Raw genomic sequence first — 14,466 nt, forward strand, 5'->3', positions numbered from 1 at the left:
GCAGAGGTCCCCAGTGCCGCCCCCGATGGACCCTCTGCTCAGACAGTGCCAGTCTGTTCCACCTCCTGTGGGACACAGTGTTAGACCCACGATGGGCGGGAGAAAGGAGGAGAGGCCTGTGCTGGCCCGTGGTCTCCCACCCTGCTCAGATGGAGACCCCACCTCCGGGAGGGAGCAAGCTCGCCTTTGTTCCACCTGCCCACCCCTGGCTCTGGCTACAGGCTGTTTCAGCTGTTGTCTCCCCAGCTGCCTCCCCAGCCCCTGCTGACTCCCTTCTCCAGGGAACTGAGATTTCCCGGAGCTGGCCAGGCCTGCCAGTCCGCCTGGGCCCTGCGCACACCCACCCCAGGGCCACGGCACCTCTGGCTGCTCCTCTGCAGCTGGGCCATGGGCTCCCTGGCAGACTTTCTCCCTTCAAACTGTGAAGCCAGGTCGAATTCTGAGTCCCGGGGCACCTCCGCCCCTCCCAGGGTGACCTGCCGCTGGTACTCAGCCTCTCTTCTGATCTCCTACCCACCTTTGCCCTGGCTGACTGAGGTGGGGGCTCTCCCAGGATTTGGGGGACAGGATCTCAGAAGGAAGGCAGGTAGGACAAAAATGTGCCCTAGACACAGAGACAAGGTAGTGACAGTGAGCAAGGGGTCACAAGACTGAAGAAAGATGATGGGGTGGGGGACCCCGGTTAAGGTGACAGGCAGAGAAACTGAGGCCCAGAGAGAGGCAGGAGCAGATCAGAGACCCCACAGCTACTTGGAGATCCTGAGTTCCACACACACACAGCTCAGATTTCCCAAGAAAAAGAAGTAATCCATCTATGTTGAGAAAAAAGGCACTTTTCACTGGAGACTAGTTTCTGGGAGGGATTTATCTTATGCTCCTTGAAGACAGGCCACTGAGGAGCCGAGATGGTCACAGAAGCAGTTTAAACAGCCATAGACTTGTGGGGCTGGAAGGGGCCTCAGAGGCATCTGGTCCAGACTCCGCTCCTCCGTCTCCCATCAGGAGAGCTGGCCACTGCTCTTTCGGGTGGGGAGACAGGCTGGGGGCTGGGGTGCAACTGGCTCCCGGCCCGAGGGAGGCAGAGCCAGGCCAACCCTTCTGGCCTTCTCTCCTAGCAGTGCCCAGCTGGGGCTGGAGCTCTTTCCAGGCTGCATGGAGTCCTGCTCCTGCCCAACAGACGACTTTAACCCTGTCTGCGACACCAGCACCCGTGTGGAGTTCCTCACGCCCTGCCATGCAGGCTGCGCCAAGCAGGTGGTCCAGGAGGCTCCGGACAAAAGCCAGGTGGGTCAGGCCTTCAGATGCTCCCTCTGCCTCTCATAGGCTCTGCCCTTCCCTGCCACTGCGTGCCGGCCACACTCTCCCGCTCTGAACATTCACACTCTCTGGCTCTCTGTCTGTCTCCTTCCGCTGGCAGGTGTAGAATGTTATTCTCTCAATAAGCTTTTATTGCCAGCTTGGGCCCAGCCACGTGCCAGTGCCCAGAACCCAGAGGTGAACAGATCTGGCCCCAGCTGTCTGTGCAGGAGAGATGCAAAGGGAAAGAGCTCAGGGGTGCTGCTGGGCAGGAGAAGTGGTCCCCACAAATACAGATGAGGACGGAAGGAGATACAGCCCACCTGGGAGGGTCCCAGAGGCTTCAAGGGTGAGTAGGCAAACTAGGGGAGAGCTTTCCAGGCAGGGGGAAGAGCAGAAGCAGAGAGTTACATGGCACACACACACACATACACACACAATATATAGCGATTTGTGAAACTGCAAAGAACTTGCTGGAGCTGAAGCTAAGGTTTGTGGAGGAAAAGCAAGGCCCAGATCAAGGAGGGCCGGCAGTGTGAGATCTCAAGGGGGAACTTTATGCAGAGAGCATGGAGAGATGTGGATGACTTTTAAGCAGGGGAGTGACAGAGTCAGACCTGGGTTTGATCACACGGAGGCCGTGGCGTGGAGGAAGGTGAGCAGAGTGCAGGCTAGGAGACGGGGAGACCAGAAGAGAGGCCGCACAGGGAGCCCATTCAGTCCTCTGGGCCCAGGACCCAGAGCCAGGGGCCCTGCCCTCCAGGAACTCTCAGGGTGGGAAAGGGGGCAGTGTGGCCAGCAGTCCTGCATTCTGTGTGAACGTTAGAGAGGCCACTGAGACCGGCGGGCTCCTCCTCCCTTTCTCCTCAGTCCCACCGAATGACAAATGGGGACAGTATCCAGCCCCCAGGTTGTAAAGCATGTGTGTGTGTGGGGGGGGGGGTTGCAGTGTCAGGACTGTTGTTATGACAACACCTCCCTCTCTCCAGAGTCCCCCACCTGCTGCTGTGTCCTACTTGGCATCCGCATCTGAGCCTGCAGCTCCTCCAGGGAGAGGCCTGGTCCTCACTGGCTGCAGCAGAGCCAAGCACCTGGCTGCCTGTGCTTCTGAAGTCAGCCAGGCGGCACCTGGGCTGTGTAAACTGTTTACATTCGGAATAATTGCAATCCAGCCTTCGGGGCCTTCTATCACTCACTGTCCTAACCTGGTTTGACCTCCTCGAGACCATTCCAGAAGCCTCCAGGCCCCAGTGTCTGAGGCAGAATCCTCCAGGGCACAGTGTAATAGTCCTGCACATATGGGCTCTTTAGCACTGAGGCCAGGCCACGGCTCAAGTGCCAAATCTCCATTCTGCCTCTAACCGACTCTGTCACCCTAGGCAAATTAGTCTGTGTTCCTGGTCTGTGAAATGGAGGTGATAGTAGTGAGTGCATACTACCTGCCAGGCACTGTGCTAAACCCTTTCCCTAGATGACCTCATTAAATGGTAAGTGGAGAGCCACATGACATAATCCATGAAAAACACTTAGTGCCTGGGGAGTTTTAAGCCCTCAGGAATGGCTGCTCCTATTTATGCCCATTATACAGATGGAAATAGAGGCCCAGGAAGGACCAAGAATTGCCCAGAGTCTTAATGCCAGAGCTGGAACTAGAACCCAGGGCTCTGCCCTCCCAGCCCCGCCTCCTTTCTCAATCATCCACAGAGACTGCATTTTTGGTATAGCACTTGGAGGAAGGTACAGCCGAGCCCTGCTCAGCAGCCAGGAACTCTCACTCTGGCCTGGAAGTGTCTCTTGGTGAGCCTGTCTGTCTGCTTGGCTGAGTGTGAGCTCCTGGGCCCAGAGATGAGTGGGTCTGTATCCAGCACAGCTGTGCTAAGTAACCTTTTATGAATGAATAAGTGACCCGGGGAAAGATGGGAAAAGGGCTTGCTGGGTGGCTGGCGGGACCTAGGGCTCAGGGGCTAGGGCTGAAGCAGAGGCAGATGGAGACTGAAATCACTCACAGGAAGAACTTTCTGCCATAGAATCAGACCTGGGCCTTCAGAGAAAGGCCTAGCTTTTGTGTCCATCCCAGCCTCTCAGAAAAGGAACAGGCAGGGCATTCCCTTCCAGCAACCTTGGCCTGGCTCACGTCTCCACCTTCCTGTCCCTCTAGTCTATCTGCCACCCAGCAGGTTGCTTAGCCTGTAGGTGAAGGTGCAAATGCTGTGTGCTGAGGAGGTCACACATGTGACGCCACAGCTTTGTCACGCACAGGAGCTCTGCAGAGCAGTGGGAAGAACCGGGGTCCTACCCACCTACCCAAGGCTGAGTCCTAGGTGCCCTCGCTCTCTGTCCCAAACCAGCACCCTTTTCTCCAACCCACTTCCCTTGCAGCTGCCAGAGCAGCTTTCGTACTCTCACATCCTTGCTCTCCTGTGCTTAGAATCTTTCCAAGGCTCCCAGCAATCCACCTCAGGGCTTCCCACAGCTTTTCACTTGGGGAAGTATCCGAGGTTGCCAGGACTGAAGGCGAGAGGCCCAGAGGGTTCCAGCTGCCCCCTGCCAACCAACCAGGCCACACTGGAATCAATCCCTGCACACCTGCCTCCCAGCTGAAGCCCGAGGGTCCCTGAGGCACACTGGTCTTGGGTACACTGGTCAGGAAACTGATATATGGGGAACAAAAGAAAACCCCGCCCTGGCTGGTGTGGCTCAGTGGATTGAGGGCCAGCCTGCAAATCAAAGGGTCACAGATTCGATTCCTGGCAGGGCACATGCCTGGGTTGCAGGCCAGGTCCCCAGTAGGGGGTGTGTGAGAGGCAATCACACAGTGATGTCTCTCCCTCTCTTTCTCCCTCCCTTCCCCTCTCTCTAAAAATAAATAAAATCTTGAAAAAGAGAAAGTGAGGCTTCCTGGCTTGGATTTGCTCTTGTCGGGCACCTGAGGGCACTGTCAGTCTAGACCACTTCTCTAAGAATCTTTGGCTAGAGGTTTTCCAGGACACCTGGGGGGTGGGAATGCAATCAAATACACCCTTAGCCAGCCCGGGGCATTTCTTGGCAGTTTGGAAGAGGTCAGCTTCCATTCATACTTCAGTCCTTTGAGGGGTCGAAGTTTTCTGGGAGCCTCCTGTCAGATTTTTCACCCTGGCAGGAGGGAGGGCCTGGACTCTGGCCCCGTAGCACCCAAACCTCAGAAGGCTGCATCCCACTGCACAAGATTCTGGGGCCGAAGCTGGTTTCAGGAGTCTTCTCATCCTTCTGGGCTCCGGCCTGAGTGCTCAGCCTTTTTACTTTCTGCCAGCTTGTGGGTGCACTCAGGGCCATACATCCAGCGCCTCGTCCAGTATGTTAGGTTGTTGCCAGCAGGATAATTGGCAGGGCACCTGGTCCACTGTGTCTCTGGTGACAGCAGTCCAGGCTCCTCTCTCACGATGTCACCCCAGCGCACCCTCGCCTCCCCCGCTGCCCTCTGCTGCACACACTCCTGCACTCCGCCTCTGGGCTGGAGGGAAGAGTTGCTGGGTCTTTCATTCCTGGTGATTTTACATTTGTCCCTCCCTGTGCTCATCCTACTCTTTCTTGGGGCAAACTCTCCTTCCTCGAGACCCAAGTCCAACAGCCCCCTCCAGTAAAGCCTTCCTTGGCCCTCACCTGCCAAACCAGGCATGTGTAAAAGTGTGTGTGACTCTGTGTGTAAATGTGTGAGTGTGTACATTTGCAGTGCTGGAGGTGATGCTCCTCTAGGCCCCTCCCCCTTCTCTCCTTTCCACTTCCCTCTCTCCCCACAGCCGCAGGGCAGGCCCAGCGGCCCAGGTCGTTTGGGTGCAGACGACCTGAGTCCGGGCACCTGCCTGCCTGCTCAGCCACCCTGACTCAGCCAGGGGGTCAGAAATCCTCCTGTCAGCTCTGACTCAGCCAGTCGGTGCCCTTGGGTCTCTCACCAGCCTCCCGGTGCATCAGGCCCTTGGCTGGCTGCTGGCCCCTGGAGGTTCCTGAAGGCTCTTTCTCCTCTTCCGCCCCAGGTTCTCTACACCAACTGCAGCTGCGTGGTGGGGGACGGCACTGTGTCCGCGGGCTCCTGCGACTCAGCCTGCAGCCACCTGGTGCTGCCCTTCATGCTCCTGATCGGCCTGAGCGCAGCCCTGGCCTGCATCACCCACACACCCTCCTTCATGCTCATCCTGAGGTGAGGGCAGGGGTGGACCAGAGCTGGCGGACCCCAAGAGGTCCTTAACTGCAGGCAGGCAAGGAATCCTGAGGGAGGCCTTTGAAGAAGGGGGGTTACGGGTGGGCCCCCCCCCCACAACAGCCCAGGCTCCTACTGTCCTGCCTCATCCTCATGACAAGCTGCGGAGATGAAGTTTTCTCCCATCTTACAGATACAAAAACTGAGGCTCAGAGCAATTCAGGAGCTAACCCCAGGTCACGTAGCAAGTGTTGGGTAGCAAGGGGAACATACTGGTGCTGGGGCCCAGAGCCCAGGCCCTTATTGGTCCCAGGGGAGGGGAGTCCACAGCTAAGGCCCTGCTGTTGCCTCCCAGGCACAGGGTCACGGGGCTCCCAGCCCCCACCCTATGGTCTGGCAGGCAGAGAGAGGTTCGTTCAGAAAACCAGATCCTACTGGTGTCATCCACTGCGTGAATGCCACTTCTGGCTAACCAGCACTTATTAAGTGCCCACCGTGGACCCAGCCCATGCTGAGCACTGCCTCTTGGCTGAGCAATAGCCAAGATCTTTCTGGCTATTGTCCTGAGGGTGCCTGCTGGGACTGACCCATTGTCATCTGAGGCCAAAGTCAGCAGCAATCAGGGTGGGGGCTCAATAAGGGGACCTCATAGAAGGGATAATTCCAATTTTTCATTATGCTGGGGTTATTTTATTTCATGTTTTCTAGAAAATTAGAATGGGGATGGAGCCCCTTACAAATACTAGAAGACAAGGAGACCCATACAATAGTCTGGCCGCAGAGACAAAGTAGAGTCAGCAGGTGGCCCAGCGGGCAGACTGCTTAGGAGGAGCGAAGGCAGGCAAAGTGCTGCTGCACAAACTCTAGCTCTTGACGGCCATCAGTCGTGGGATCTCGGCCAAATCACTTAACCTGTCCAAGAATCTGTCAGTCTCCTAATTGGTAAAATGGGGCTAATAATATACCTACTTCATGGGGGCAAGGGGGTGCTGCAGCAGAGAATGACTGAGCCCGTAGTCAGTGCTCCACTAACACCAGCTGCCGGTATCGCCTAGGATAGGAGCCAGTGGTTGACAGGGCCTCCGGAGCTGTGGCATCGCGGCGGATGAGGCCCGACTGGCATCCAGCTCCAGGCTCTGTCCAGTGTAGTGGGAAGGGGAGACGCTGGTGGAGCCAGGGCATGGGGAGGGAGGGAAGGCATCTGCGACCAGCACAGGGAGCTCAGCACGCGGCCCTGACCGTCAGTGGCTGTGCCTGACACGTGGGGACCCTGCTCTGCAGGTTGACTGGAAATGGAGTGTGGAGCCTGAGGCCCCGGCCCCATCCCACTCAAGGAGCCTGAGGCCAGGGGAGGCTGGCAGGTGGTGGGAGAGAAGGGGACGGTGGGAGTCCCTTGAGGGCAGGAGCCCTGTCAATCCTTGTGTCATCTATGTTCCTGCTTGTTAGGGGAGTGAAGAAAGAAGACAAGACTTTGGCCGTGGGAATCCAGTTCATGCTCCTGAGAGTTTTGGGTAAAGAGCCTGCTTGGGACCACCGGTCCGGACACCCACTGTGCACTGGGCCTGGGGGCACCGGGATGAGTGGGACCCCAGTCCTGACCTTGGGGTTTGCAGGCCCATAGGGAGGCAGGTTGGACCCAGGTAGTGGAGGTGGGTGTGTGAGCAGCTAGACAGCCCCTCAGGGAGGCAGCATCTGATTCTGAGGTGAGGGTTGGGCTTGAGAGCCAAAGACATGGGCCAAGAGTTCTCCACTGTCCCGGAGCCCCCGGGGGGTTGTGTATGCCAGGGAGTGACAGAGTGGGGGAGCGGGAATGCCAGACCCACCGTATCCTGAGCCTGTCCTCCTCCAGCCTGGATGCCCAGCCCTGTGATCCACGGCAGCGCCATCGACACCACCTGCCTGCACTGGGCCTGGAGCTGTGGGCGTCGGGCCGTCTGCCGCTACTATGACCATGACCTGCTCCGAAACCGGTGAGACCTGAGGCTGTGGGAAGGGCGCCTGAAGTACTGGAGGGGTCCTGGGCAGGACACCAGCTGGGGGAGGAAATCCTGCTGGTGACAAGCGCTGTATCCAGTGCTGAGCTGATGGAAGAGTTGGGAGTTAATGTGGCCCAAAGACCTAGCTGATAACTGGAGAAGCTGGGCCTTGAATCCAAGCTGTGTGATGGCAGTCTGTGCAGGAACTGCATCATCACAGCCGAGTGTGGGGAGAACCAAGGGAGCAGCCTGGTAGTGAGAGAGACAGGAAATTGAGGGGGGCGGGTAGGAAGAAGGCCCCATCTGCAACACTGGAGGCCTGGGATCCAGGCCCAGCTCTTTCTCCCTCTTTGTAAGACCTGCCTTTTCAGGGCTCCGTCTTCCCACTGTACAACGGGAAGCACACAGGAGCCCGAAGGCAGGGAGGCTGCTGGCCCTGGGGTGGGTTGAGAGGTTTGGGGCACTTGCTAGCAAGGCTGGAATGCAGCTCCAAGGTGGGGTGTGGCCCCTGGGGGCCAGGACTGCCCAGGGTTGTCCTTGGGGGTGGGAACAGTTAAATGGGAGACTCGGTGAGTCAGACCAGTGATTTCCAACCTTTTTCATCTCATGGTACATAAACAAATTACTAAAATTTTGCAGCACACCAAAAAAATATATTTTTTGCCAACCCAACAAAAAAAAAGGTATAGCTGTGATTCATTCACATCAGATGGCTATTGGGATGGCTGTGGTCACTTTTTTAGCTGACAATCTGAAGAAAAAGAAGTTAGTGCTCCTGTTTGGAAAACTCTTGCAGCACCCTGGTTGAAAATCTCTGAGTGAGACAAAGGGGAGAGAATGAATCCTCTTTTTCCTTCAGCAGAGGGGGTGCAATCCAAAGTTGCAATCATAGGCCCCCAGATCCCTCAGGGGACCTAGACAGAGGCAGGGCTGGCCCCAGCCACAAGGCCGTCAGGCGTGGGGCAGGGAGGGTACCCGGGCTTCTGCTCCTCACCCAGGGCTCCTCCCACACAGTGCGTCCCCCTCTTGCAGGGAAGGGCCGCCCCGGCCCAACTCCAGGGGCTCCCTCACCTCCCCAACCGAGGCTGTCGTGACATAGAGTCCACTGCCCTGGGGCTGGAGGCCTCTCCTCCCCTCAGGTCCTCAGTGTCTCTGACTTGACAGTCAGTGGGGGGCGATTGCTGACCCCATTCTGCCCCAGCTCGAAGACCTCCAAGCCCTAGCTGGGCAGGTCTTGAGCCCAAGGGTCCCTTGCTCTTTCCCAGGTTCATTGGACTCCAGTTCTTCTTCAAGACGAGCGCCCTGGTTTGCTTCGCCTTGATTTTGGCTATTCTAAGGCAGCAGAACAAAGAAGAGGGGACCAAGGTGGTGGCATGCCCTGACCCACCACAGCAATTGTTAGTGCCAGGACCAGAGAAGAAGCTTGAAGAATTCAGAGTGTGAGCTGTCCCGGGGCCCCACCCTGGCCAAGAGAGGCAGCCACAGCAAGTACCTCCTCTGGGCCCTTGGCCTTGAGATTGACTGTCAGGAGCCTTGTTTTTTAATTCTGACTCCTCCACTAACTTGCTGTGTGACTTCAGGCAAGTTGCTGACCCTCTCTGGGTCTCTGTTTGATCATCTGTACCAAGGAGTTACTTGGGGCTTTGCTGTGTTGACCACTTCTGAAGCAAGAGGGTCTCCTCTCCTGACCTGAAACCAGACCTTCCTGGGCAGAGGGACTGCGTATCTTTCCTCCTGGGGCTTAGGGTAGCAAAGTGGACACCAGTAAGCCAGGCTGCCCTGCATACCAGATCCCAGCCCTGCTCTGCCGCTTGCCTGGAGCATCCTCTCTGAGCCTCAGCCACCGCCCCTGCCAGGTGGACATGGACTTAACCAGCTTTCAGGCCCCTTCCAGCTGTGGCCATCTGTGCAGTCAGGAAGCACTAGTGTCTCCTCCCCAGCCCCACTCAGCCTGAACCGTGGGATGACAGCCTTTGTCAAGAAGTGTCCATTTGGCGCCCCCTGGAGGCAGAGACCTGAGCTCTGAGGGTAGATTCACTGGGGATAAAGGTGGCCTCACATTCAGGACATCCAGGTGGGGTGGGCCCTGTAGGAAATATTGTGTGAGGGCCCCTCCCGGTCTCAGCTCAGTGGGGAGACTCACTCTCCGGACTCAGGAAGTCTCAAACCTTGCCCTCAGGGAGCCACAGTATGGGTGAGGGACTCTGGTGGAGAGGGGGACCCAGGCCCCTCACTTGGGCATTTTCTGACTTCAAAGACCAAATTTACCCTGTACACACTCACTTGTACTCTACGCATTGCCAAGACTTCACACATTTGACCGTGACCCCCACCTAAGTCACTATGACTTTTGTAACCAGAATCCTAATTTCACCATTTCCTCCTGGGTGCTTCAATCTGGGTCACCTGGGGCTACGTAGCTAGCATCTGGTTCTGTGATACCCAAGTTTTGGGGGTCACATCTTCTCTGTGATACCTGGGTTGGTATAAGAACCTGCTCTTTGTCCTGCCAGGGCTGGTAATGCTGGGAGCAGTCACGCCCAGCTCTGTTGCATGGGTCAGTCTGTGGAATGTTTGGGTCTGAGCAAGGTGGGCCTGTGCCTATCAGGCCCCCTCTGACTTTGCGGCCAGGCCTGGTATCTCCCTGATCTGCTCCCGGCCAGTCCGTTGCCTTCAGCTCTCTGACCTGGCCGGGACCTGCTGCTCCACCGGCAGGAGGCAGGGAGCCATCAGCAGCCGCTTCCCAAGCCCTGTGTCCAGCCATGTGCTGACAGCCGGGGGAGGCTGAGGGCACAGGGGGCGCAAGTGGCTGGACCCCCCAAGTACTCCCAGCATCAGGCCTTGAGGCCATCTCGCATGAGAGAGGAGGGAAGTGCAGACGTTCTAATTCCCACTTTACTCTACTATTCCTGATACCTTTCAATGTTCAACAAACATCTGAGCCCGTATTTGTCAATGCCAAGAATTTCAAATCCTCAACAAGATGAAGGACTTTGTATGTGTATATTTCTTCTCCTTCCCTGTTTCCCTGGTTTGGCAGAAATAAACTGGAATTATAGATACAGCTTGTTATTAAATTTGTTCTTGCATAATGTCTCTTCTATTACGAAAATCCTTTCTTACAGACTGCATTAGAATTTGCAACAACCACATTATTTCCAATTACTTGGATTTAAGGTTTACTGGATTCCCTGCTCCCCATTATTTCTTGTATATTACATCTTCCCCTGCCCGTATATTCTGGTCTCATTTTCATGAGGCTGGGCTACTTCCTCCAGTGATGGTTTCAGAACTGGAATAAGGGCATGAGGCTTTCTGAGTCCTCACCTGCCCGAACTGCCATTTAGGTTTCACCAAAGAGGAAACGGTTCAGATAGGCTAAGTAACTTGCCCAGGGCCACATAGGAAAGAAAGGCATCACCAGGGTTAGGTCCAGATTTTCTGGGAACTAAAGCTTATACCCTTTGGAGAGCCCTCTAAGAAAAAGAACACAGAATGAGGTAAGGAAGTGACTACCTAGAATGAGAAAAGAAGTCAAAACAACTACATCACACAATTTAGAAAAATATCACAGTTTACACCAACTGCTGTGTGCGCCTCTAAAGTACATCACACCCCCCCCCCCCCGGACAATTGGGAGGATCTCCCACAGACTGGCTTCTGTTTCTGCACATTTAAAGCCTGTTTCTCCTTCATTGTCCATATGCTTCCAGGGCCAGGTGACATAAAACATTCATGTCATGAGACGACCACTGGATAGGACACCTTGAAGTCACAATTCTGAGTGAGTTGGACAGTGGGTAGGAAGACTCCTAGAAGCTGTTCCAAACACAGAGGTGGCTAGCAGGGATTGATCTCCATGCAGAGGTGACTGAGAACCACATAAATATGTCTGAATTAACCCCAATTAAACTGAACCCCAACTCAACTCATCCCCCTTAGCCAGATGTGCCCAGGGCCCCTCCAACCCCTTCACATAAAGGGAAGTTGGGACATGAGGGAAGTTGGAGTGAAAAGAACCAGCATGTGGTTAAAGATCTTACCTTTGTGAGTTTCCCAGGAGCATGACAACATAACCATACAGAGACCCGGATGCTCAAGCAGCATCAACTTCATGCCGATTCCACCTCTGGGTTGAGCTGAGATTTGAAGAAGACTAGGTCCTCGTGCTTAAAACCTCTCAGGTTGGTCAGGGTAGGGGGACCCCAGGGCAGTAGAAACATGGAGCTGCAAGCCGGGAGGGGAGGAAGGGAGAGTGGAAGTGGTGGAAGGGCCCAGGAAACAGTCCTCTTCCCTAATGTTGGCCTCTGGCCAATGAGGAGCCACAGGCAATTGTACCTGTGTGCTCACTGTCTTCCCACCCTGTACTCAGAAGCTGGAAGGAGAAGCTGTGACATCTCCCTGCTAGCTTCTACTCATGGTGATAAAATCCAGCAGAGGACAGGACTGTGACCGGAACAAGTATCCGGATGCTTGGTCTGGAGTGCCTCTGGCCTGTAGACCCACGCTGGCAAGTTGCAGGGCAGGCAGATGCCTTTTAGGAGCTGGGGGCCAGGAGCTATGACTGGAGCACAAACAGATGAGGAACAAGAACCACGGCACCCTCGGCATTCTTCAGACCTGTTGAACTCCTTCCCCTAACGTGCCCCTACGCGTGCTCCTCTCTACCAAGCCGGCATTCTTTTTTTATTTTTTATTTTTGATAAGTACACTTTTTAAAAATTTTTATTTAGTTATTTTTTAAGTACAGTTTTTTGTCTATTTTTCCCATCCCAGCCTCCCCCGCCCCGTGCTCCCCACCTCCTTCCCATCTCCACCCCCCTTAGTTCTCATCCCTGTGTCCTTCCTATTTGTTCCTCCAAATCCCTCCCCCTTTTTCCCCTTAAATTCCCTTCCCTCTCCCCTCTGGTCACTGTCCCCTTGTTCTGTATTTCAGTGTCTTTGTTTTTATTCTGCTTGCTTGTTTGTTTTGTTGTTTAGCTTCCTGTTAAAGGTGAGGTCATATGGTATTTGTCTTTCAAGACAACCTTCTTCATCCCACCCCACTGCACCCCAACCTTCTATACTCAGCTCAAAGGCCACCACCTCCAGGGAGGTACTATGGTATAGGCAGGGGGCAGGTGACAATCGCTTTAGAGGATAAAAGATATGGACTTCCCATAAAAAAGGAACATGCATTCTCTCTCTCTCTCTCTCTCTCTCTCACACACACACACACACACACACACACACACACACAATAGTGCATCTGATTTCAGAGGTTGGGGACCATCTGAAGCCTGACTCGAGACTCCAGTGGAATGGAGGGAAAAGAACAGAGTTTTAGGGTCAGTTAGATTTGAATTCAAATCTTGACTCTGCAACTTACTCACGGTGATTTAACTTCTCTGCATCTCAGTTCCTTCACCTGGAAAGTGAGGTTGGTCATTCCTATTTCCTGACTCCCAAAAGTTGTGAAGGCCAAATAATGACCACATACTTACTCACAGGCAGCGCACCTGATGATCGACACTTACAAGTTTCTTTCGCTGTCCCAGATCCCTGAGAGAATGTCAGGAGTGCATAGAGCATGGGGACAGGGACAGTGGTGAAGACAGAGGGAGGAGGTACCACCGAGGAGGGACACACTCTCTTTGCCCTGCCCTGGCCCTGCTCTGCTTATCCCCTAATCTCTCTCCCACCGTCCGCCAGGGCTCAACCGTCTCGGTCTTCCTGGTACAGCTGTCCTCACCCAGATTCACATTTTTATTAGTTTTCCTTCTCTGGTCCAGAGCAGTCCCTTCCTTCCACTTCCTCTTTTGCTATAAAATGGGCTTCCCCTAGGAAACAGCAGTCTGAGGCTGGCCATGGAGTGTTGGCTCAAAGATGGATTCATTCACCATTCATTCATTCATTCATTCCTTCATTCCTTCAACCAAAAGTCCTTCATGGCTGCTCCAAGCACCTGTGCTGACCCTGCAGGGGACAAGATCGTGTGTCAGATACAGGAAACTCCAGTGTGTGCAGGCAAGCTGACAGTTACAAAAGCTTGAGCAGTCATATAGGAGAGGGAGGCAGAAGCCACATACTGTTCCTGGGGCCACCAGTGAAGGCTTCCCAGAAGAGGTTAAATCAGGGCTGGCCTTCAGGCTTAGGCAGAAAGTCACCAGGTGGGGAAGGTAGGAATGGACATGAAAACAATAGGACCAGCAGATAGGAAGGCATAAGAGAGTGAGGTGGGTCTGAGCTATGGAAAGAGCATGATGTGGCTGGGGTGTCCCACCTGTGCTGGGCGATCAGGAGAGAAGAGAGCTGAGTTTGGAGACACCAGCAGGGAGCAAGCCTTGAGTTCCAGCCGAAGGCTTTGGATGTCTTCCTGAGAGCAAGGAAGAGCTCTTAAAGCATTGATTGATGGATCATTCATTGGCTGGTTATTTTAAGCAGGGAGTGACATGACAAGATTTGTGTTTTAGAAAGGCTGCACCATGAGGCTTCAAGTGTAAAAGAGAAGCTGGAGGCCAAGTGCTGAGGTGGGAGCCTGATGCACTAATCCAGAAGAGGAGTAGAAGCCTTTGAACCAGGTCAAGAGAGGTATCATGGAAGTGGGGACATCTAAGATGAGTAGTGACACACCAGGTGGACACGTTGGGAGTGGTGTCTAGGGAGAAGAAACCACACAGATAAAGGCTCAGCATACAGAAAGCTCCTGGCAGGCTTGGGGAATTTCCACTAGTTCAGTAGGGCTGCGGTGTGGCTTGAGAGGGAGGTCACGGTGAGGGATGAGGTTGAAGAAGTGGGCTGGAGCCCTCAACTTCTCTCCGTCTTCTCAGTCTTCTGAACCTAGACTCAGGTGGGAGAAGAGGGAGCCCTGGTCACTTGCACAAAGGTGGCTGTGCAAGGCTACCTCCCTGCAGACTGTGGGGGCAATGGGGGAGGGGTGCTCTTTATTCAAGGCAAAACTTTCTGGGATCACAACACTTGACATTTTACAAAGTCCCTTCGTACTTGGTGCTCATGGCTTCCTGGTGAGGAATGTGGAAC

The 14,466-nt window shown here is 54.7% G+C and overlaps 1 protein-coding gene and 1 long non-coding RNA gene across 5 annotated transcripts in view; one reads left to right on the forward strand and one right to left on the reverse strand.

Moving 5' to 3' along the window:
- Nucleotides 1-10,508, forward strand: part of SLCO2B1 (solute carrier organic anion transporter family member 2B1) — a 61,386-nt gene extending 50,878 nt beyond the window's left edge. For 3 of the 4 annotated variants that reach the window (XM_037131507.2, XM_037131506.2, XM_037131504.2), the window contains 5 exons: nucleotides 1,116-1,284; nucleotides 5,307-5,470; nucleotides 6,917-6,981; nucleotides 7,320-7,440; nucleotides 8,712-10,508. In XM_037131507.2, coding sequence (XP_036987402.2) covers nucleotides 1,116-1,284; nucleotides 5,307-5,470; nucleotides 6,917-6,981; nucleotides 7,320-7,440; nucleotides 8,712-8,889 — 697 coding nt within the window. In that variant the 3' untranslated portion in view covers nucleotides 8,890-10,508. The remainder of the gene's footprint in view (nucleotides 1-1,115; nucleotides 1,285-5,306; nucleotides 5,471-6,916; nucleotides 6,982-7,319; nucleotides 7,441-8,711) is intronic. The other variant, XM_037131505.2, reaches the window with a different exon arrangement.
- A 605-nt stretch (nucleotides 10,509-11,113) lies between these two features.
- LOC119038962 (uncharacterized) lies at nucleotides 11,114-12,127 on the reverse strand. The gene is made up of 3 exons (XR_005080513.2): nucleotides 11,785-12,127; nucleotides 11,490-11,673; nucleotides 11,114-11,317 (listed from the first exon to the last, which is right to left on the reverse strand). It is a non-coding gene; the product is annotated as an uncharacterized LOC119038962 (long non-coding RNA).
- Nucleotides 12,128-14,466: the final 2,339 nt, after the last annotated feature.

Source organism: Artibeus jamaicensis, unplaced genomic scaffold, assembly GCF_021234435.1.
Source record: "Artibeus jamaicensis isolate MK-2021 breed Jamaican fruit bat unplaced genomic scaffold, CSHL_Jam_final contig_64, whole genome shotgun sequence".
NCBI lineage: Eukaryota > Metazoa > Chordata > Mammalia > Chiroptera > Phyllostomidae > Artibeus > Artibeus jamaicensis.